The sequence below is a fragment of the Neophocaena asiaeorientalis genome, unplaced genomic scaffold (assembly GCF_003031525.2).
Source record: "Neophocaena asiaeorientalis asiaeorientalis breed wild unplaced genomic scaffold, Neophocaena_asiaeorientalis_V1.1 scaffold192, whole genome shotgun sequence".
Lineage (NCBI taxonomy): Eukaryota > Metazoa > Chordata > Mammalia > Artiodactyla > Phocoenidae > Neophocaena > Neophocaena asiaeorientalis.
In genome coordinates this window covers 1,376,967-1,400,469 of record NW_020185326.1, presented here as the reverse complement: position 1 = coordinate 1,400,469, position 23,503 = coordinate 1,376,967, and the positions used below count along the sequence as shown (strand labels likewise).

The 23,503-nt window shown below is 39.2% G+C and overlaps 1 protein-coding gene across 1 annotated transcript in view; it reads right to left on the bottom strand.

Moving 5' to 3' along the window:
- GRIN3A (glutamate ionotropic receptor NMDA type subunit 3A) overlaps positions 1-23,216 on the bottom strand; it is a 142,514-nt gene extending 119,298 nt beyond the window's left edge. The window contains exon 1 of the mRNA XM_024734446.1: positions 22,518-23,216. Coding sequence (XP_024590214.1) covers positions 22,518-23,216 — 699 coding nt within the window. The remainder of the gene's footprint in view (positions 1-22,517) is intronic.
- Positions 23,217-23,503: the final 287 nt, after the last annotated feature.

Below are 23,503 nucleotides of genomic sequence, written 5' to 3'. Positions count from 1 at the left end.
ATCCCCAGTTAATTGTCTATGTCTAATAAGGTTCGACGATGAAATTCAAACCCAACTCCTATATCACCCATTGGACTGCTCTTCTTGAAGGCTAGTTTATTGTCTGATCCTGCATACCTTTGGCACATTCAAGGAAGGCCTCCCTTTTGGTTGCCCTGGTGATGCTTTCCTCATATGTCTTTTAAAATATCCCAGATGGGCAGCTCCTCAGAAATAAGAAATGGATATAGATGGGAGTCATATCACTTAAAAAGTAAACAAATTATTAATGCACTTATCTTTCTAGTTTAAGCAAACACTGCTTTTGTTTTGATTTAACTTTTTTTTTTTTTTTTTGCGGTACGCGGGCCTCTCACTGCCGTGGCCTCTCCCATTGCAGAGCACAGGCTCCGGACGCGCAGGCCCAGCGGCCACGGCTCACGGGCCCAGCCGCTCCGCGGCATGTGGGATCCTCCCGGACCGGGGCACGAACCCGCGTCGCCTGCATCGGCAGGTGGACTCTCAACCACTGCGCCACCAGGGAAGCCCTGATTTAACTTTTTACACTTGCTCCCAGTACTAATAGAGACATTTCTAACACTATACAATATGCCTACAGTTTTCAGGTAATATCAAGGCAATTGTTTTCATTCCTAACTGTGGCATCCTAAGAATTTGGGATTAGCGGACAGTGAATTTTGACTCCCTTCTTGGAATGTTAGGGTAATGTTCTACTCTTTTATATGCTTAATGTTTCTGCCAAAGAGGAGAGTGAAAAGGAGCACAAAGTCAGAAGTTACTCACTATGCTTTTGATAGTTCTTTGGCAAGCCTTTCCCTTTAATGTTAACCAATTAATTGCCTCTCCCCGATCATTAGGTGAAGAAAAGGTGGGGTCCCTCAATGAAAAAGACTGGGGTAGGGGGCCGTGCTCAGAGGTGCTGCTTGTGTAATAGACAGGAAGAGAATGAGAACAATCCTACCGTTTGGACGAAAAGCCTAAAATGAGTTTGCTGATGAGAGTAAAATATTTGTCATTCTACAGGGTCCTGAGGCCATGTCAGTGATTGAGTGCTGATAGTAGTCGAAAGGTCACTAAGTGACTAATGCAATCCCATTTTAGGACTTGAATAGCTAATTGGATTTTATGATTTTCGAGGATTTAACATTATTTATTATGGGCAATGGGTTGTCCGGTGGTGGGAAGACCAGCATCATATGCCTTTTAAATACCTCTTCAAACAAGATAATGTTGTTTTGTTTTTTTTTTCATAGGTAGAGCCAATTAAAGCATATTTTGCTCCAGCGGCACTAGAGGACTACATGATAGTATTGCTAAGCCAAAGTGGGAGTAGAATGCTCTGTAGGAAAGGGAGAGATGGAGTACTGTGGCTTAGCCTCCAGCCTCCTGAAGGTCATAGATATTAATGTGGCCTGGGAATTATCTGTATGATACCTACCATGACAGGGTTCTATTTATATAATTATAATTAATAATGAATAAGTCATTTTGGTTTAGAGACCCAGAATTAAATTTATCATCTGTTCAAGACATAAATCTTCAGAAAGAATGGGATAATGATTTGTCTTATGCATTTCTATGGCTAGCCTGACATTTTTATACCAGATGAGTGAGCATGTAGCTCCAAAGTTATAAGGTCTACACTAATGTCTCCCAGATGTTTATCAAAAGTCCTCAAAGTAACTATACAGACTCTCACATAAAATTTCGCAGTAAATTCCCCAATATATGCATATGTCTTAGGACGTATTTTATGAATCTCACATAATAGCAGAAAGCTCAGGATTAAATTTTTGACTGTTATAAATGTTTTCAAAAAGCTTTGAAAAGGATTCAAGATGATCATAACACACAGGCAATTTCAAAATTCTCCCATGACCCTTGGCAATGGACTTACTCTTTTAACGGCATGTTCCTATTTTCCCAGCCATAACCTGTATCCTGATTCTTTAATTTTTTTTTTCTCTTTTGAAATTGATTTTTTCTAGGAAGATGGGTTGCTTAACATTTCTAGACGTTGGACATGAGTAAGGGAAGTTAATGGTAAGTATGTTAATATGTATTCAAGGTCAGATAGGTTTCAGAAAATACAAATAATCTTTTCCAGAAAGAAACAAGAGCCATTATTTGTCCATCTCAGCAGCTTCCAATGATAATAAATAACATTTTAAGATGCCAAAGGGGTCATCTAAAGGCAGTTTTAAATAACATACCATTTATTGAAACAGAGTACAGCTACCTGCTTATAGAATCTTTGGTAGAATATCCCTGGTGTTTTGAGGCAGCAGAACCTGGTGATTAAAGTCTCAAGAGAGGAGCCAGGACCTTTGGATTCTGAAGTTGGTGCCAGAACAGCTCATACACTCACTATCTAAGTTCTCAGAAGGAGAATCTCTGAATCTATAGTGATTTAGAAAACAGAGGACTGAACTTAAGGTCAGAAAAATTCATTTTAATACTTGCTTGGTAAATAGTACACCTGAGGCTCAGTTTCTTTAAAACTTCATTTGTAATTTGATGGATTAATATCTTCCTCCTAGAGTTGTAGGGTGTTGTGTGAGGTTATGTGAACTAAAATTATTTTGTAAATTGTAAAAGACTCATCAAATGAGAGTGATTGTTTTTATTATACAGATACAAAAAAAAGGCTCATGCCTTGTCCCCAAGACCTAAAGGGAATGAGACACTCTATCATAACCTTACACTGTACTTATTCCTTCTTCAGTTATAAAAGTCTGTTGGAGAATGTAGGAATGGTGTTTTTATGCTATCAATATGATGGTGTAAAAGGCCTTTCAAAAAGTATTGTTTGGTTATGCCAAACAAATTTATTGTATATACAACCTGTCTCTTTTAGTTACTATTATTCTTCTAAATTCTTTTTCATGGAAATATTTTGTTTTAGAGAAATGTTGAGTTTACCTCAGTAATTTGGAAGGCTGGAGGAAGGAACTAAAGTGCTGGCAGTAACAGTCCAGTCTTTAAAAACCGGAGAATTATTTATAGGTAAATGATAATTGAGAGTCTGGGCAGAGTAGGGGTGTGCGAGTGGAAACTAGGGAGCTAAGATTATTAAGGATCTAAGTCTCAATTATGAAATAATCTCAAATGACAGAATAGCAATTTTGTATTGAATCAAATTCTCTATGTCAGAGAATTCTTATTATTTTTTTGAGCATCAAGCATAAATATAAATTAAGACAAAAGTTCATTTATTGTTGCATGGAGAATGCCCAAATATGTGCAAATGCTAGTAATCTTTTACAGTTATCAGTGGATATATTAAGTCTTGACAGATGACCAATGTCCCAAGTCTATTCTCAACCGTAATAATTTATTACCTAAAAAGAGAGCTCAGAGGTAGAGGTCTGTAGTAGGCTGATACTTGCCAATTTCTACCCTGGTCCATAGATCCATATTGTAACTCAGAGATTTATATTTATGGCAAAATTGTATAGTCAGTTTAATCAAGTTGCTTTCTTAATGGAGAGGCTACTGAAGAGAGTCAACCTCTGGTGATGAGGTACCCGAGGGAGGAATTTTGCCAAACAATTACAGTGACCTTACGTGGCATAAAGTCAACTGGCACCTAGGCATTGTCCCAGGCAATCTGAAAGACAAAGTAGATGGCCAAAGCAAATAATTCACATTAATGTATTTTTCTTTAAACTCTGTACTGTCTGATTCAACTATCTGTTTAGTTCAGATGAATTGGAAAATTGCCCAGTCTCCACAGTTCTCAGCACTCATGCCTAACACATGCCTAACATACTATGGTAAATGTTGTGAAATAATAATTTTATTGAGAATAAAACAGTATCAAACAATGTTGAACAAGGAGACATTAATCACTCACAAATACATCTCAGAGTTAGAAGATATCATAGCATCAATGGCATCCACTATAGGCCTAGTCAGAGCTGTGTAGAGGCTTTGGAGCTACAAAGAATGAATATGATTCCTGACTGTGCCTCTTACTAGATGAGTGACCTTAAGCAAGTAAGGTCCTTAAGTAAGTGACCTTAAGTAAGTACTCCCTAATCTCTTTGCCAATAATGTAAGAAGAAAAATATTAGCTATGTGAGAAGATCTGGTGAGAATTAAATATGATAATGTATGATGCCTAGCACATAATAATGGTGCATTGAATGCTACCAATCATTACTACTATTTCTTTGAAATCTGAGTGACACACTGTGTCTATTGTCTCTCAGCTCCAAACCCACCTTCCTCTTCTTTGCTTTGGGATGCTGGAGCTAGTGTACTACAAATCACATTTCTGTTTTGCCAGGGGATTCTGGTAGGCTCTGTCAATAGAGGCCACTAGAGGGAGACTGCAGGGCTGGAGAAGAGAAGGGACTTGCTTCTTGTGGGTTTTCTGCCTGCTGCAGTTTCCATTAAGCATTGCTTCAGTTGAAGCAATGCTTCTTCATTCTTTCAGCAGTTTCTTTCCAGGGCAGAAGCCAAATCCAGTGCAGCTTTTCCGGCACTTGCAGAACCACGTTATCCTGCACACTCAGAGATACCACCACCAACCAGCCAGTTAGAGCTCTGTATCTGAGCCCTGATAGGCCCTCCTTAGAGCTCAGAGGCACTATCACTAGTTGAGCAGCACCCCTTTTTCTCAGATGTCCAAGTTTTAGCTTCACAGGGCTCTTCCTCTAAGCTTTGAAGTATTAGTATTTCTAGCCCCTTCCTATTGTTTCCTCAGCTGCAGGAATGGTAACCCCTTTCAGGATTTGCTATCTTCACACCACAGAGTTCTCTTATTATCCTTCCAGTTACCAGACTGACAACTTTGTACCTAGTTAATTATTTATTGTATTAAATTTCCTCTCTTCAAATAAGTGGTATGGTTTCTACTTCCTGAGTAGCCCTCACTGACACACTCAATATCTGACAGTTTATTTAATCATTTGGACAGCTTAGAAAGATCTCGGTTTTGAGAGGGGGGCCTTTTTAACCACACAGAACAACTTTCTGAATTTCACCAGCTTATCCAGTATTGACATGTTTCAAATAAGGTTACTACTCCAAAGTCCCATAACTAGGTGGAAGTTATGAGGCAGACAAGGCAGCCAGTGGGAAATGGCATGAAGGCATGAATAGAAATGAAATGATTGATTGCTTGTTCAAAGCAAAACTACAGTGATGAATCACCATTCTAGAACTTATCCATAAAATTCCAGTAAAATTCAGGAACTGGTCTGATGCAACATTCCTCAACTTCCTATTAAAATATCAAATAAGACATAAAAATATGAAAGCTCACAATTCTACAAGCTTCTATTAACAATCAACTTATTGCTAGAATGGAAAGATGTTGCACAAACTGCAAGCTAGTGGAACCAGAAGAAAAAAATATGAAATTGATATTGTATCTGAAAATAATAGCTAATATTTCTTGAATACTTAATATATACCAGGCATTTCTTAATACTTTTTAATAAGTTATTTCATTTAATCTTCCTTAAAGCTCAAAATAGGATAGAGATCCTACTATCTCTATCTTATAAATGAGGAAATTAAGGCATAGAGAGGTTAAGTGATTTACCTGGTTACCTTTAGCTAGTCAATGGCAGGGATGGGATTAAAACTCAGGTAATCTGGGTCCCCTCGCTTTTAACTCCTATAATGATTATCACCTCTTTCCTTCTGGCACTTAGCTCAATTAGAAGAGTCACCAAGGCCCCTCCATTGCATGAGTTCTGCTTTTTGAGGTAGTCAGAATGACATTCAATTACTTTCCTTCTCTGATTAGTATTTTTATTCCTGAATCTAGATAAAAGAGAAATTGCATATCCAAGAGGAGTGTGTATGGGAGAGGTTTAATGCCCACAAGCAAAGCACCATAGAAGGTAGCAGGATCAAAAATTACTCTAGAAACATGCAAAACCAACTGCTATGGTGGTTTTTTGTTTTTGTTTTTTTCATGTAATTCATTGGTTCAGATCAATGATTCTCAACAAAGAGGGCACATCGGAAACACCTGGGAAATTTTTTACATACACAACCCTATGTCTCTCAAGATTTTGAGCCAAGAGGTCTAGAATGGAGCCTAGGTGTGTATTTTGAAAAGGTTGCCTAGGTTGAGGACCTAATTAAGAGTCACTGGTTCATATTATCCGAAAGTGACTCAGCAAATTCACTGATTCAGAGAAGCAGATTCCAGCTTGGTTCAGCAGAGTCACACACCACACACTTGATGACTGCTAAAGACTGAGGTTTGGTTTAGGTAATAAGCACAGTAACGCCCTGTCTAGCTTTATTTATTAGAAGGGGATTTAGTCAGAACAAAAGTGAATTCAGCGTAAGGCAATTAGCAATCTAAGCAGTCTGTTTGATGGCAGACAGAGGGTAGATAGATTTCTTATTGTTCTAGAAGAACTCCTTCCACCCAATTTAAAAACAAACAAACAAAAAAACAAACCATGGGCCCTATAAATATGCTGTAGAACAGACAAAGGAAAGGAAAGACATAAGTTGAAAATACTTTATTTTAGAAACCAAAGGAAAATTACAGAAAAGAAAAAGCCCACCAAAACCCCTGATTTTTAAACATTAAGATGGATAACATGACTCTATGAAACATGAGTAATTCACAAGAGGAGAAATGCTGAGATGAACAATAATAGAATGGAATGAAAAAGAATAAATGTTAAATGGAAAGAAACAGGGAAATTAAGAATCCAATAACAGATTTCAGATATGCTTTGGAAGCATAAAAGGCATGATAGCTCTTGCAAAGCACTGAATTACTGACATGGAAGACAAAATTTAGAAAACCTTTCAGGATACGGAACAAAAGGATCAAGAACTGTAAATAATGGAAAAGGATGGGGAAGGTGACTGTGCATGTAAGTTTGTACTCATTCAGTTCCAGTTTTATGCTCACTGTCCTATGTAATTATTAACCACTCACTCCTTTTTCACTTTCAAAATTGTCCTGGTTTGAATATAAATTATTTGATCACCTGACTATGGGGGACAAACCTCAGAGAATTAAATCAAGAAAGCTAACTGCATGGGCTTCCCTGGTGGCGCAGTGGTTGAGAGTCCGCCTGCCGATGCAGGGGACACGGGTTCATGCCCCAGTCCAGGAGGATCCCACATGCCGCAGGGCGGCTAGGCCTGTGAGCCATGGCCGCTGAGCCTGTGCGTCCAGAGCCTGTGCTCCGCAACAGGAGAGGCCACAACAGTGAGAGGCCCACGTACCGCAAAAAAAAAAAAAAAAAAAAAAGATTATTTTTAAAAGTCAATGAATAAGAGTATAATTAATAAAGTAAATATGTATATATACATAAATAAGTATATAAGTAAATGTATATATATGAATATATCAATGCTTATGTAATATACATAATATGTACATATTAAATACATATGTATGTATGTAAATATATGTGTATTTATATAAATACTTACATAAATATAAGTAAATATGTATACATAATAAAATAAAGTAAAAGCAACCTTCCTAGACCACTCTGGCCCAGAGTTCTATCAGCTTTTTCAGAATTATCCACAAGAATTCTGCAGACCATTTGCTTAGCAACTTCCTTTGCACGGGATTTAGAATCACTGAACCCACAGTAGAGGAAAGAATGCCAGTGATGAGATGCAAGGACATTTTTGTATTTTCAAATGAAATTTCTTATGAGTCCCTCTTATGAGGGACTTGAATCACTTTGTCATCACTATCTCATTAACTGTCTCATCACAGAAAAGTTATCAGTTTTCTTTAAGAAAACCCCACAAAATCAAGGGAGTTTGTCGGATTTTTGCCATAAACTTGCTTTTCTTTAATGCCTGTTGAATTTTAGTGTATGGGAACAGAGGTTTAGGGAAAGGGAAAAAAAAGGAACTAGCATATTTTTAAAAAAGTTGAGTACCTACTATATATCATATGATGTTGCTAATGCATTTGAGATAAATTATTCTACTTAATCAGTACCTCCAACACTACGAGTAGTTATCATCTCATTATCTCTATTTTATGAGCAAGGTTTCTCAGATTCATTTATGGGTACACCTGGAATGGATTACATTCATTATCTTTTAGTACCTCTTTTTCCCTCTTGTTCTCTTGCTTCACATGAGGGTGGCCACCCCTCCTTTACAACAGGTACATATTCTAGTTTTTCCTAACTGCACCTTAAAGCTGCTGTACTTATGGTTACAGGCCTATGTCACCTCCTGTTGCTTAGCCAGTCACTGAGGCATTTCTGGTTAATACTTGCCTACTCAAATGCATTAACATTTCTAATCCAGAAGGCTGATCCTCAAGCTCTAGCAGGCCTGCAGGTTATTTTTTAAAACATCAGTTACTTAATTCACTTGATGTATATGTATATCAAATCATCACGTTCTGTGCTTTAAATATCTTACAATTTTATTTGTCGAATATACCTCAGTAAAGCTAAAAAAAAAAGTGAGTTGTTAACATTTAAGGACAATTTTACATTAAAAAAAAATCCACACTCTGGCTTCCTTTGAACATTCAGAATATTTGGCAACATCCCATGGGTAACAGCTGGTTGGAGGTGAGTGGTGGCCAGCTGTCTCCTTCAGAAAGGCTAGGCACCCTTCAGGTACCTAAAATTTTTACTACTACCTACTGAATTATTTGGGACTGTTTTTCACATTTCCATTACCATCCTGGCTCCTATATGGCATCTGAGTTTGAGACCTCTGCCCCAGGTCATAGATTCTCAAACTGTACTATGCATATATAGAAATGACCTGGGGGAGTTTCTTTAAAAAAAAAAAAAAGCAGATATCAGGCCACGGCATATAACTTAGTGGAATTCAGTGAGTCTAGAATCTAGACTTTAGAGAAGTTACCTACTTGTGATTTTGTTTCAGGTGGTACCCAGTCACAGTCTGAACATTAGGGGAGACTCTTAGGATAACGTGGTCCCCAAAATATACTCGGAATCACCTGTGGACACAATCACCAGCAAAGTTGTTTGGTTTTGGGATAGATTTCTACACTCCAACCCCAGGGATTCTGATTTGATAAGTCTGAGAATCCATATTTTGAAAAGTTATCTGGGTGTTGCTGACACACAGATGGCCACCACTCCAGGGGCTGAAAGCCTAAGGAATTATACTTATTGATAGAAAAACAGTGAGTACAATGGGAAGCTAGGAATAGAACTGGCTAACCTTAGCCAGATCTGAATTCTTGTCTGATTCCCTGATGTTTTGTTTGGTAAGAGATGACAGGATAAAATACAATTCCAGGCTTTTTCTCTTTTTCACCAATGATTATTTCCAGTAACTTTACTTTTCATCAACTCTGACTTTCTCTAATTTTACATGTCAAGAATTTTTGGCCACACAATATAGTGACATTGGCTGGGGGACGGGGGCGAGAATTTGGGAATGCAGTGACTCAAAGCCAGGAGAAAGACATCACTTTTATCTGGGGACAATGAAAAATTTAATAGCGTGGTAGAAACACTTTTTCTACTTCTTACAAAATCAATTTCCTCACGACCTTACTCTTCCAGCTTTGTTCTACATAACACAGTAAATTCTGGGTGGTCGTGAACTCTATCCACCCAGTGAATGAGAATTTTTTTCATAAAGTGGGACATTTCTTAGGTTCACATCACCCCCACCTTGAAAGATGAGGACTTTCCCACAGGTGTTACTTAGTTCCGTTACACTGGAAAGGATGGAAACGGACCATTGATTCAGTTTGATCAATAGTCACTGAGCATCTCTTATGAGCCACCCACTGTGCTAGAAGCTTAGGGTTCAATTTAGTGGAGGAGAGAGACACATATGTGAACAAATAATTACATGGCTGTGCAACAGATCTAGAGAAGAAGAATGGTCATGGTAGAAATGACACAGAAGTTAAAGTGATAAACTGGGGTAGGGATAGGGTGGGCAGCAGACTGCACAGGTGATATGTAAGCAAAGTTTTGAATGTTGAATAAGAGTTTCATGCAGACACCGGGAAAAGGGCATTCCAGGCAGTGAGAGCAGCATGTGCACGTGGGCATTGCTGAGTGGAGTGCACGGGGTGAGGGTTAGTATCTAGAAGATACGAGAATTAAGGCAGGCTCAGGTGATGAAAGGCCTTGAATATCACACAAAAGCTGCTTAGAATTCATCCTATAGGTGAGAGCTTTGCAGAGTGTCGGGGGTTCCTGAGAGGATTTTAGGTTGCTTGGGGGGCTTGAGTTCAAAAACTCTGAATTGCATAGTGAGAAAGTTAATCCCCTTTCAATTAAATGTTTAATCCCTCTGCTAAATCAAGGAGAAAGCCTCAGTTTGGTGTCAGTGTGTCTTTAACACTTCTCTAACATCTGGAAATTTTCCCTTTAAAAAAAAAACTCAGGCAATTCTACCTAGCCAGAATTACTTTGTTTTCATTGTCTACTTATTTTCACAGTTAACTTCTATTTATGGCAAGGGGTACTGTTTTTTCATTAGTGTCATGATGAAAAGATCTTTAAAAATAAATTTAATTAAAACAGTTAATTTAAAAAATAGCAATAGGTGATCAGAGATACAGCAGAAATTATGAGGGCTGTACATGGATGCCTAAAGTTTGGGAAACAATGCTGTTGTTTTTAGGAAGTAGGGAAGTTCAAGCAGCTAGCGAACTACTCTTCTGACAGCAGCTTGGAGAATATAATGGAGGATCCAAGAATGGAGGCAGAGAAGTCAAGAATGGAGGTGATTGAACTACTGGCAGACGTGGTGTGGCCAAGGTTAGCCTGTTGGTTTATTCCCATTCTCCTGGCCTGAGCTGCAGCTATTTCTTGATGAAGATGCAAAGATCTTTAAGTGGCTGCTGCTCAGCAAGTGTTAAAGGCAGACTTGAAATAAAGGTCAGAATGAGATTTAATTATTTTCCAGTATTCTAACCTATGATGGACTATTATTTAGAAATTGATGCAATCTCAAAACTCTTAACTAATGGATTTTTATGAATATAAGCAGGCAATCTTAGCTTTAGTATTTTTTTTAATTTGACAAATGGTAGTTTCTTTTTTTTAAAATTAATTAATTTATTTTTGGCTGTGTTGGGTCTTCGTTTCTGTGCGAGGGCTTTTTCTAGTTGCGGCAAGCGGGGGCCACTCTTCATTGCGGTGCGCGGGCTTCTCACTATCGCGGCCTCTCTTGTTGCGGAGCACAGGCTCCAGACGCGCAGGCTCAGTAGTTGTGGCGCACGGGCTTTGTTGCTCCGAGGCATGTGGGATCTTCCCAGACCAGGGCTTGAACCCGTGTCCCCTGCACTGGCAGGCAGATTCTCAACCACTGAGCCACCAGGGAAGCCCCTTAGGTTTAGTATTTGCTTTCCAAAGTGTCTCATTCTAATCTGTGTCCTGGCTGTGGGTCTCCTATCCTGTTAGTTCCTCAAGCTCCCTCAGTGCCCCTCAGGTCTAGGACAGGTGACAGACTATGTAGGCGGTTAGGGGGAGCACTGTTTTAGTCCATTTGGGAAGTGGGAAACCCTGCTCCTCTTTCCTCCCTCTCCAGCTGCCGCTGACCATTTAGGAGTTACAGTACAACCACTCCAGTTCAATGCAGGGCGATAGAACATGGGTGGGCTGTTCCTACTGCCAAATGAGTGCCCAGGAAGATGTGCCCTGGCCTTCTCAAACTGAAATTAGAATCATTTTCCCGAAGATGTTTCAATAAAAATGCTTCTCATCTGTTTTTAAAATTTGAACGTACAAAGTGTTTTTATGTATATTAACTCACTGAAACCCTTATCAATTCTTTAAAATAGCATGGTAGGTGCTCAATAAATACCTGTTTAATGAGTACTATTTATAATTTATAATGGAAGAAATTGAGGCTCAGAGAGGTTTCCAAAGCCATTCAGGTGGTTCTCGAAGACAGGTCTTCTGGTTCCCCTCCTCACTCCACATCCCCTTGATCTCAAACAACAAGAGCCTTGTTACAGATAGTGTTTGGTGTCTACAGAACTATAAAAATCAGAGTTCTGCTATATTATGATCAAACAGGCTCTTGTGCCCTGGCCTGAGGTCTTAACAGCCACAGATAACATTGTTTCAATGGAAAAATCAATTCTGTATTAGAGATTAATTCATCTGCAAATCACGACAACTTGGTGCATATCTTTCTATATAGATATATAACAGATAAATGCTTTTTAATATAATGATTTACATTTATTGATTTTTTAAAAAGTAATCACACACACATTTTAATTCCTAGAGATCTTATGCTTTCTGGGCACCTGTATCTCAACAGAATGTCACCAATTGGAAAGAATTATCTGCACATGTTTGTGGAAGGCCCCGAGGACCAGGTTCTGTAAGATTGCTGATAGTTATTGACCTGTGTTTCTCTGGCTTTAGGGGAGGCATGTCAGAATCTTGGGATTTGGGGTTGGAATGCTTTTTTGAACTATATTCAAAAAAGCTAGAGAATCTGATAGATTCCTTTAAGGCTGGTGGATCCTGCTCCAATTTTGTGAATTACTCTTGTAGTGATTGTTACTAAGATATGGGTTTCATCCATCAGGAGTGTTGATGAGTGGAAAAAGAATGATAATATTGCCATAGTAAAGTGTGTTTTGAGCAATGGGGAGGCATTAGACTCAGAGCAGTATACTTTGTGTTTGCTGAATGAAAGAATGAATAAATGAATGAAAGTTGCTTGCTTTAAGAAGATTTATCTAGCAGTGGTGTGCAGAATGGTTTGGAGGAAAGGAACTAGAGATATTAGGGGCTATTCAAGAGTATGGGTGGGAGGAGCTAATGTCCTGTGAAAATTAGAAGGAAGAATAAGGACATGCAAAACATACTGAGGAAGGCAACAGAACCAGGTGCCAAGAAAAGGGAGAAGTCAAAGATGCTAATGAGAAATCTCGTTATAGGTGGGAGGGGACACCATCTCAGGATGTCTTTAAATATTTTGAGTTTGAGGTGAGAATGAGAGATATAACTGGAGATTCCAGTTAGAAATTCCTGGTGTTGCCATATGCAAGGAGACAAAATCAAGAGTCTAAACCTTGGGAAATGCCCATATGTAGGAGTGTACTAAAGCTCGTTTTTGCCTCATTATTTATACCTCCTTCTTTGAAATTGTTTGAACTTGTTAGCAAATAGTGTTATGGATTCAACAAATATTTATTGCTATGCTCATTCCTACCTCAGGGTCTTTGCACTTTTGTTCTCTTTGCTTGTAATGTTTTTCCCTCAGAAATTTGCATGGCTCACTCCTTACTTCAACCTCTGGTCAAATGTCACCTCTTCAGACAGGACTTTGTGACTAACCATCATCATTCTTTAATCCTTTACCCTGATTTATTTTCTCCATTGTACTTGCCTTTACTTAATAATACCATATTATATATTTATTTGTTTGTATGTCTTATTGTCTGCCTCCCTGACTAGAATATAAGTTCTTTAACAGCAAGGGCTTTGCTATTTTATTTCTTGCTGTATTCTAAGCTTTATATTGAGCACTTAACTTGGGAGGCTGGTCACTGCTGTTTGGAGTAAGGGAGGACATATAACTTGGCATGCAGGGGAAACCATTCTATGTGGGTTGAGCCTTTCTGGGTTTATGGGTGATTTTAATTTTATTCTTTGGCATTTTATTAACTTTAAGAATTATCTACAAAGAACATAATTTTTAATAATCAGAAATAAAGGAACAAATGATATGCTTAACACAATAATGGCTACATCTTTTCAAGCTGCATCATAAACCAGAGTGATAGTAAATACAGCTGCTAAAAATAATTATCTATCCTACATTTCTAAAGTTAGTCATTCACATTTTCCTCCCAACCTCTCTAGACACACACTCTGAGCTATCTTACTTTAAGGTTTATAACTGCAATTATGGTGACAGAACAGCAGAGATTGTTGGATCTTCTTAGAAGACAGAAGAAGATCTTTTCTTAGATGGACTAACCTAGATTTCCCATAGTCAAAAGACCAAGAAATGGACTAAACGCTGCTTGGAGTCCTTTCCTGCCTTGAGAGGTTGGATTCTTAGGATGCTCTAACTTAAAGCTATATTTTAGAGACCACTAGATGGCGCTCTGTGCCTGCAACCAGGCGAAGGCACATTGGATTAATTCAGGCTTGCATTTATCATTCATTTCCTTATGTGTATAACACACTATGTGACGTGACTCAAATTAACTCCTCGTATAGCATTAAAACAATAATAGTGCTCTATATGGACCTATTAAATTCACAACACATAGAAGCAAATTCTTTGCTTAATGGAATCCCTGTTTAAGTACATCTGGTTGGGACTGAACAAATAGAATTCCACAACTGAGCCAGATTGTAATTCTATTAGATAAAGACATGCTGAGCATCTAACTTCGTTTATGGAAATAAAAATTTTTATTTTTAAACTGGAGAGTATTCACCCAACTTTTGTTTGGCTTTGAGTTGAGGCTTTCAATAGAAAAATACACCAATTGATTGTATGCAGGTTGTGCAGCCATCAAAGTGCTTGATACTGAAAGTTCAGTTAATGACCACCCCTAACTGAGAAGAAAGTAGTGACAACCCATGTCTAAGTCATTCCTAAGAATGCTACTGAAAGATCCAGACAGAGCCATTGTCTGGAACTGTACAGGCTTAGCACTTGCAGAGCAATGAAAATATAAAGCTAGACTCAAATACAAAGGAAAATACCACCTTTTAATACAGAAATACCATCAACTCAGAATGTCCATGCTTCAAAGCCATGTCAACTCTGACTTTTCAGAAAAAAAAAGATGAATTCCTTTCTCCTGTTCTTTGATGCCATCGTCCAATTGGAGTGACAATAAGGCTTCTTTTACTTGGACCCAAGTGTTTCTAAAAATTTTAAACCATTATCCTTGAGAGAATAAAATATATCAAAATGTTACTGAAGGTTATATGAGGACACCCATGGGGTAGTAGCGCATATGCATTACTTTTATAATTAGAAAAGCGATACACATTTTAAAAGTCCCTGAAAATTGTACACATCAAACAATTTTGTTATAGTTAGGATTCAACCAAACAGTCTGCCTTATGGATATCCTTTTTTATAATCCTTAGTATATAACAGTGCTACTGTCTAAACTTTGATCTAATAAATGCCACAAGTCAGTTCCATTAGTATGGATAAAGCCTGCATGAAAAAAGGGAAACTTCTGAACATTCAATCCATGTCAGGTAAGACTCTCCCCTTTCTAACAACCCCTTTCTCCCCTTCTCCCCCAAGAAGTCTAGACCATCAACTGGGTCATGTTTCTACTGCTCCTTTAGTTCCTAGAAGCCTCCTATGAGAAATCAGGGTAGTAGATAAGACTTGTGAATTCCTCACTAATACCGACAGATAGAAATAGAACACTACTTTTTACCTCTGACATAACTGGTCCAAAGATCCAATCATTTAGAATCCATACAAAAAAAGCAACTAGTTGAAACTGGACCTCAAAGTTCACTTCATTGCTGACCAAATTTACACATACCTAACCTGAGGTGCACCTCAGTGAGTTGGAATTCTAAGTGCGCTTTCAAAACAGCAGAATCTTTTTTTTTTTTCTTCCTTAGGTTTGGTCCACTGGAACCAGATCGCTTAAGCCTAAATATCATATACATACAAAAATGCATCTAGAAGTGCTCTGGAGAGAGCAAGCTAGAATATTTGAGTTCTCATTCTGATTTAGTTTTTTTAGTAAGCTACATCAACACTATGTGCTAAAAGCATGATCATTAGAATAAGAATACACAGTGCTCTAGGTACCGTGCTTAGAATTTTGCAGACACGATATCATCCTCACCGTAACTTTATGAGACAGTCATATTTTGTGGATCAAAAATTGAGGCATAGAGACATCAGGCATGTTTTCTCAAGGAAAGATGTCTAGAAAGTTGTAGAGCTAAGATTCAAACATAGGTCTGTGCTTCTCAAAAACCTATTCTCTTCACCCCTACTTTGTATTTCTTCCATCTATATGTTATTATTGTCTGATTTGTAAAATAAATACTGTCTTGCTCACTTCACAAAATAATTGTGAGGATAAAATTGAAATATAGATGTGAAAGGATAAATTTAAACATATACTACAATTAATTTGTTCCTGAAGTCTATACTTTCATACGAAGTATTAAAAGCACTGGTGAGGAAATTTGAAGGTAACTTGTCTTTTTTTCTCTTATTATTTTTAATTGTGTAGGTAATACATACTTATTTTTAGAAAAATATCAATAGAAGCATACACAGGGGAAAATGTGGACTTCTACCATTCAGTTACAATCACATTTAACATTTTTATAAATAAAATTCTAGACTTTATATTTTACAGAAGGTTACACTTTACATACAATGTATACTTTTTTGTGTGTGTGTGTGTGTGGTACGCGGGCCTCTCACTGTTGTGGCCTCTCCCGTTGCGGAGCACAGGCTCCGGACGCACAGGCTCAGCAGCCATGGCTCACGGGCCCAGCCGCTCCACGGCATGTGGGATCTTCCCGGACCGGGGCACGAACCCATGTCCCCTGCATCGGCAGGTGGACTCTCAACCACTGCGCCACCAGGAAAGCCCCAATGTATACTTTTTATCTCTCTGTGTCAACAAATATTTTCATTTTGAATGGGTATGCAGTATTCCATTGTAAAGATATTGATATATCATGATTCATTTAATTAAACTTTTTTTAATATTTGGTAACAACTTTTTATTCTGAAATAAACACACTTGGTATCAATACTTTATTGAAAAGTATTTGTTAAATAATAAATTTAGAAATACATCTCTGTTTCTCAAGAAAGTTGACAATGAATGTGTCTTGTACAGCTTATCAAAATTTGGCGTTCATCATGGAGGACTTTGAACTATCACTTACGACATGTAAGCTAGAAAAAGGAAATTTGTTTAAGAAGTATTGACCTCTACTTCATAATTTAAAAGTCATTGTCAGCAGACTGTGCACTAATATAATGGTTTAATTGGTACAGCAGCAGATGCTACATTTAGATATCATGCTGTAAAGAATGATTTTTCATTTAGATCAAGTGGTTAGTCTTCCAAGTTAATCTTGCACCTTTTTTATTCCACTATTTTTTGTGCATATAAGAAAAATGAAGACAAAGTTAATATGTAATAAACTTCTATGATTGGATATTTAGTGTGAAATATGCTTTAAACCATGCCCTCAGTACAGGAGAAACACAGTCTCCCCTGAAAGTGTCTGACTCCTTCACTGTCAGGAGATCTGAAAGTCTAGCTGAGGTGTTAGGTTGAGGGAAGGTGGCTGGCTTACTTCTTGTTTACCTTTTCCCCATTGCTCTCTTCTCCCACCTTCCCATACAGGAAAGATCTGAGAAAGAAATGAGTGGCTTAAAGATTGCCATTAGTTTGTTTTTCATGCATTTACTCAGAAAGCAATGTGGCAGACGCTGAGATGTCCTTTCTTCCTTCTTGCCTAGTTTTAGAGATTCTGCATCCCATTTCTAGTGCTGTACTGTTTCTCTACTCTTTTGTGTATGTGAATGGGAGTAGCTAGAGTAGGCAGGAGAAAAGACAATGAGATTCTCATCTCTGCATTTAGTGGTGCCACTAAAGTGTACAACACCTTGTTATGAGAGCTCCACGTATTTGCCTAGGGCAATGATACTCAAAGTAGCTGGTTTGCAAACTGTTGTCTATCCAAGATGAGATAAGGAGCTTGTGCCAGTATGAACCAAATATGAACCAACACACTGCCTTCTTCATTAAGAAAGACTTGCCAAGAAAATAATGTCAGATGAGCCGAACAGTGGGCTTAGTGGTATCGTAGGCGGAGTTGGGGTAGAGAGGTTAGACTGTGTGTCCATAGTCTCATGAGGAATTTACTATAATTTCTCCTATAGGAGAAATGAGAGAGACCAACATTTCTGAAAAACCTTGGGCATCTTATTGAAGCTTCTATGGCAATACCTAAGGCTCTAGAAACTGCATTGATGATGTGCATTTATAAAGATTTGCCATTGGTATAGAAACAGTACCTATGGCATGTCTTTAATCCTAGGCAAGGGTGCAAGCTAGTTAGGAACATAGTTCTTTTTGCAGGTGGGTGCTAAACCCACTTACTTTTTTTTTTTAAGAAAAATAAAATGAGGAAGTGGGTAGAGAGTAAGGTGGAAGATGAAGACATGTTACGCTGTGAATCACATTCTATTTTGATTAGTAGCAACTAATGGAGAATTAGTGGTGAATTAGGACTAGAATGATTCTTATCAGATCAAAACCGACACCTCTCTACTGGTTATTTAGCTAACACTATAAATTTTTCCAAAGTACTTCACTTTCTTATTTGATTCACACAACAACTCTGTCAGGTTGGTAAAGTAACCTTCTTTTGATTGACAAGCCTAGATGCTCACAGATAGAGTCACTAAGATTCCATGGCCAGTAAGAGGCAGAGGTACACTGAGTCTTTTTTTGAGTACTGTTTAATATACCTTTCATTATGTCATGCTCGTTTAACCAACATGACTGGAATGTGACCGGAGGTATTCATGAAATAAAATCTAGTGGCACAAAATCCAAGGTGATTTCTGCCACACCAGAAGATAAAACATTAAGGAATTAGACACCAAAATGGGTTTTCAGTTGATTCAGTCATAAGTTAACTCTAAGATATAATAGCCAAGGAGATCAAGACCCAAGATTCTCTATGACTATTCTATGGCAGGCCCAAAGAAAAGGGGTGAGACAGATTAATTGCCCAATGAATGGTGTGTGCTAGTCTCTTCTGCTCTATTTATCTAGAAAAATAAGTAAGCATTGTAAACAAAATTCCCAGAATGGAAATTCCAAATTAATCCCAGGTCTCTGTTTTTCAAGAGGAACGTGTGCAAGATCACTGCTAAGAAAAGTTTTGCATCACTTGACATTTAATTTGAAATCATTTACCTTGAAGTCAGCAACAATTAGGTGCTACTATCAGCCATTCATCATGAATTGCAGAATACATTTCCCCCAGAGGAGAAAGAACAGTGCCTTGAATAGGGAAAGTCAAGGAAAACCACCACAGTTGAGATCAGATGTTTTAAAAATAAATGTCCTTTACTTGTCCCCTCATGAGGCACGTAAGTTATATTGTGATATCACTGCTTTGTCCCTTGTACCATACAGAAGTGGCACCATGTAAGCGAAATTCTAATAAACAGAATTCAGTACTTAGCCCTGTATTATAAAAATGGACCATCCAAAACACTTATATTTCCATGGGAAAAAACATATGCTAATTAGTTAGCATATATGGCTCGCGAGACAGGCACATGGTACATTCAACAAGAGAAGAAAATAGTAGTGTGGTCACCTTTTAATTGCGTGGGTTTGAATCTATAAGCCAATTATAATACTCCATTAACTCTGCCTAATGAAACCAATATGGAATTAACATGAGATACACATTTTAGAAAGAAATGTGTATCTGTCACTACCTCAGTAGGTAAATTTGAGGCATTAACTTTGGAGAAACAATACAAACTCTCAGAAGAAAAAGTAGTAGGGGGAGTGAAGAGAAAGAAAGAACTGGAGGAGCTGAATGTTACTTAAATGTAAATGTTAACTGCATCCATGTGCAGAATCATTATTTGAAGGTCATGGGGACAGAATTTAGTTGGCCTCAAGTGGAGGTTTGGGTGTGATAAAGTCAGAATTTTGGGGGTAGAAGCATGCTTTGACTCTATCCTATATGTAATGTTGTATTAAGCTTTTATTATGTAGTGATAATACACATACGGTTTCCAAAAGTGGGTAGCTAACTCTCTAATTTTAATGGATTTCCCTGATTGAAGGAAGTTGGTTCCTTCCAAGCTGATGAACCTATGTGTTTATGTTTCAAATAAATAGTATACTGACATAAAACGACTATGCTACTCTCAGGGGTTTGATCATATCAGTGGTATCTCTTTCCATTCAGGAGTTGTGGCAGGATGCCATCAAAACCATTATTTACTAATTAAAGGTTTCATATGAAAGAAATCAGTAGCCCAAAAGAAAGTGGGAGAAAACATCGTGGCTGCTCCTGCTCTAAAAGCAAGTTTGATTTGTCTGATTGTGTGGACAAGTCCACTCTCTTCTAGAATCCTTTAATCATGCACTGGCACAGTCAACAAATTAGGTCACTGGGCATAGATTCTAATAAGGACAGTGGCTAAATTAAGTCAATTTGATTTAATGTGTAAAATGACTTCATCATTCTTTTATATTGAGAAAGTTTAAAAAAAATCACATCATTGTATTAGAGAAAGGTCCACTTTTCAGAAGCCAGGGGAAGATCAGTTATTATTTTTGCTGAAAGCAGATGGTGGTCATATCCTAAAATTACATGTTACAGTGACTTGACATTGAGCTGGACATTTTAAATATAGGACATTATAGAATGACATTTAAATTATATACTAAAAGTAAGACAGGTTAGATATGTTTGAATTTAAAATACAAAGATAAATGAAAGAAAATGTCCTCAGTTGGCCAAACTAGATCTGAGTTAATAAAATAAGCCCTCCCTTTCAAGATGTGTCATGAAAGTAACAATGACAACAGTGATTTAAAATACACTTCTGAATTGAAATACAGAAGTAAATGTGCTTGACATAGAGTTTATTTTATTGTCAGCTTGCAAGGTTGTCCCTGGAGGACTCTTCGTCCTTCAGTGATCCTAAAGCTTTGAAATTTACTTATTCTAGATGCTTCCTCACAGTTTCTCTGGTCTCCAAGTTGTAGTGTGCTGTATACTACAAAAATTCATCATGGAGCACAGACAATTTCACTTCTAACTAAGGAACACTAATTTTGGGGAAAATTCTTGCTATTTAAGACTCTTGCCAAACAATCTACAAATGGAAAGGAGTCTGGAGAATGTGAACACTATTGGCATGTATGAAGTATTAGGTAATAAAGAAGCAATGATGAGAAGCAAGTGATGCTGACTCTTGCATTTGTTAGATCGTATTCTGCATATCTATTAATAATGATATACCTTATGGATGCAATTTCATGTTTATAACACTGGGCATTGGCAGCATTGTGCACCTGTTTTCCATGCCTTCCCATCTGCTGCCTACAGTCATTCAGATTCAGGTGACGGAAATATTTCAGATAAAAGTTAATTAGCCTGCACTCTGCAGATCAAATCTCTACAGTTCAGCATTAAATAGAAATCTTCTGGGCAACTGCTGAAAGTAGCCTGAGGCTGCCCTTCCTAAAATTAAAAATGTAAGATTCATTTTTCTAGAAAAGAAACCTTTAGTACTCTCTTTATATTTTACACATAGATTTGATCAAACTTTTCACATATATTTGCTCTTACTCATTTTATTTTTTTATCTCTGTATATATATCGAAAGTAGAAGAGAGATTAGAAATATTTTTTTCCAGCTACAGTGATAGAATGAAAATGATATAGAGTTAGAAATTCTCCCGAGTCTGGACTCTATTATTAGTACACCAACCAATGTTGATCAAGCCCCAGAACTTTCCTCAGTTTCTCAGTTTTTAAAATGGGACCAACACCAACTACCTATTTGTTTCATAAATACTTTGTGCAAGACTCAATAATGCTTGATATTTTATTAAAAAATAATGCACAAAATGCAGAAAACTCCTATTGCTAAAAGGACCCCACCTTCTCTGTAAATATTTATCTTATTGTCAACAGTTAAGTTCTCAAGTAGCTTCCTTTATTGAAACTATATATATATATATTGTTAACCCACAGGAAACTAAATCATTATAGTCTTCTTTACTTCTAGATAATTGGAGCAGAAATGGGCTGAACACAACTAAATATAGCCAGTCTTTGAACCCATATCACATAGAGAGAGAGTAGGAACAAAGAAACAATCCCAAATGAGTCCTCCCATCCATTTTTACGGTATCAGATAATATTTCTAATGCCTTTCAATACCCAAGACTAATTAACCACTCTACCTATTGCTTCTGTACTAATTGCAGATTTTCTGTTTACTCAAAGGAATTCAGAGGGAGGTGTTTTCTTCTTTACACCGTCGCCTAAAGCTCAGGGACATCGTCTAAAGAAGTCGGAAGGGGCAGGTGCTCTTTCCGACAGGTGCTTTTAGAGTTCCTCAGGGGAGTGAAAGACTCTGGCAGTCTGGGATCTTCTATGCCCATTCCCCACGCTAGTCATTAGAACCTCGACTGCTCTCCACGCTCCCGAACTTCGACTTCTATTCAATACTTCCATAGGGTATCCACTATGTTTCTCCCAACTGGTCAAAACGTGAAGATTTTTTCGCATATTCTCCCACTTCCTTACTTCCATCTGCTACTCTACCTCTCATTTTATTTCCATCTGCGCTTTAAAATGTTTTCTTTTACTTCTACTGAGATCCTTCTACCTGTAAGCTACGGATATGGTCCGATCCTTAAACAATATCAAAGTTGCAAAGCCCCACGACCCGCAGGTCTTCACCCGCGTTCTCTTCCTCCGCCCACCCTCCGCCCCCGCTACCATCCCGGCCCCCAGCGGTGCCCATCTCCACTCCACGCCCCAGACTCCTCTCACCTGACTCTCCCGCGGAAACTCGTGGCGCACGATGCTGATAACTGGAATGTGCAGGACGGAGCTGACCAAGTCGAGCTCCATCATCTCGCCCAGGCCCTGGGGGAAGGCGAGCAGCGCCGATACCCCTTGCACCACCACGGTGTGACACACGCTCTGCAGAAAGGAGAAAGGGTCACTGCTCCACGGCGAGCTAGGGGAGGAGAAGGGCAAGAGCGGCAGATCGCCCAGGCCCGCCTCAATGGCCATCACTACTTCCAAAGACAGGTTGTAGGGCAGCAGCCCTTCCACTCGGTTCAGGTTGTCCACGGCGAAGAGGAGGGCATCCCGAGGCCACAGGGTCTCGGCCCGGTCGCCCTCCCCGGGCTTCCGTGCGCCCGGCGGCCCCCGGCCATACAGGGCGCTCCCCAACCAGCGTGCGCCCGGCGAGGGCGCCGGGGACCGCCAAGTACCTGGCTCAGGTTCATCTCGCTGGGCGCCTGTCCGGCTGCCGTCCGGGGCGCGGCTGGCCGTGCGGGGGGCCGTGGTCCAGGGCTGCAAGTGCACCGCGCCCACCCTCACCGCGTGTCCGATGCGCTTGAGGATCTGGCAGGGTTGCGGGTGCGAGGAGGAGCCGGGCACCCCGGCCAGCACCAGTGCGCAGGGCGGCGGCAGCAGCAGACAGACCCTGCTCAGCAGCCACCACAAACTCAATCTCCTCATTACTGAGACCCGCAGGGAGAAAGCGCGCCCCCTCCTGACCCCGGCTCTCCCCCGGGCAGCCTCAGCCTAAGGTCCCCGCCCCCAGGTTCCGCCGGCAGCTCACTCCGCGTGGCGAAGCTGTCCCAGGAGCTGAAGCGGACTCCGGGCCATGCAAGTTGGAACCTAGCGCGCCCTAGGCAGTCTCGGGACCTGCTCCCAAGTCCCTCCGCCTCGCATCCTCTGCCCGCCCGGTCCCTGCGCTGAGCGGGGCGGGCGGCGCTGGTCACCCGCGGCTTGGGTGCTTGTTC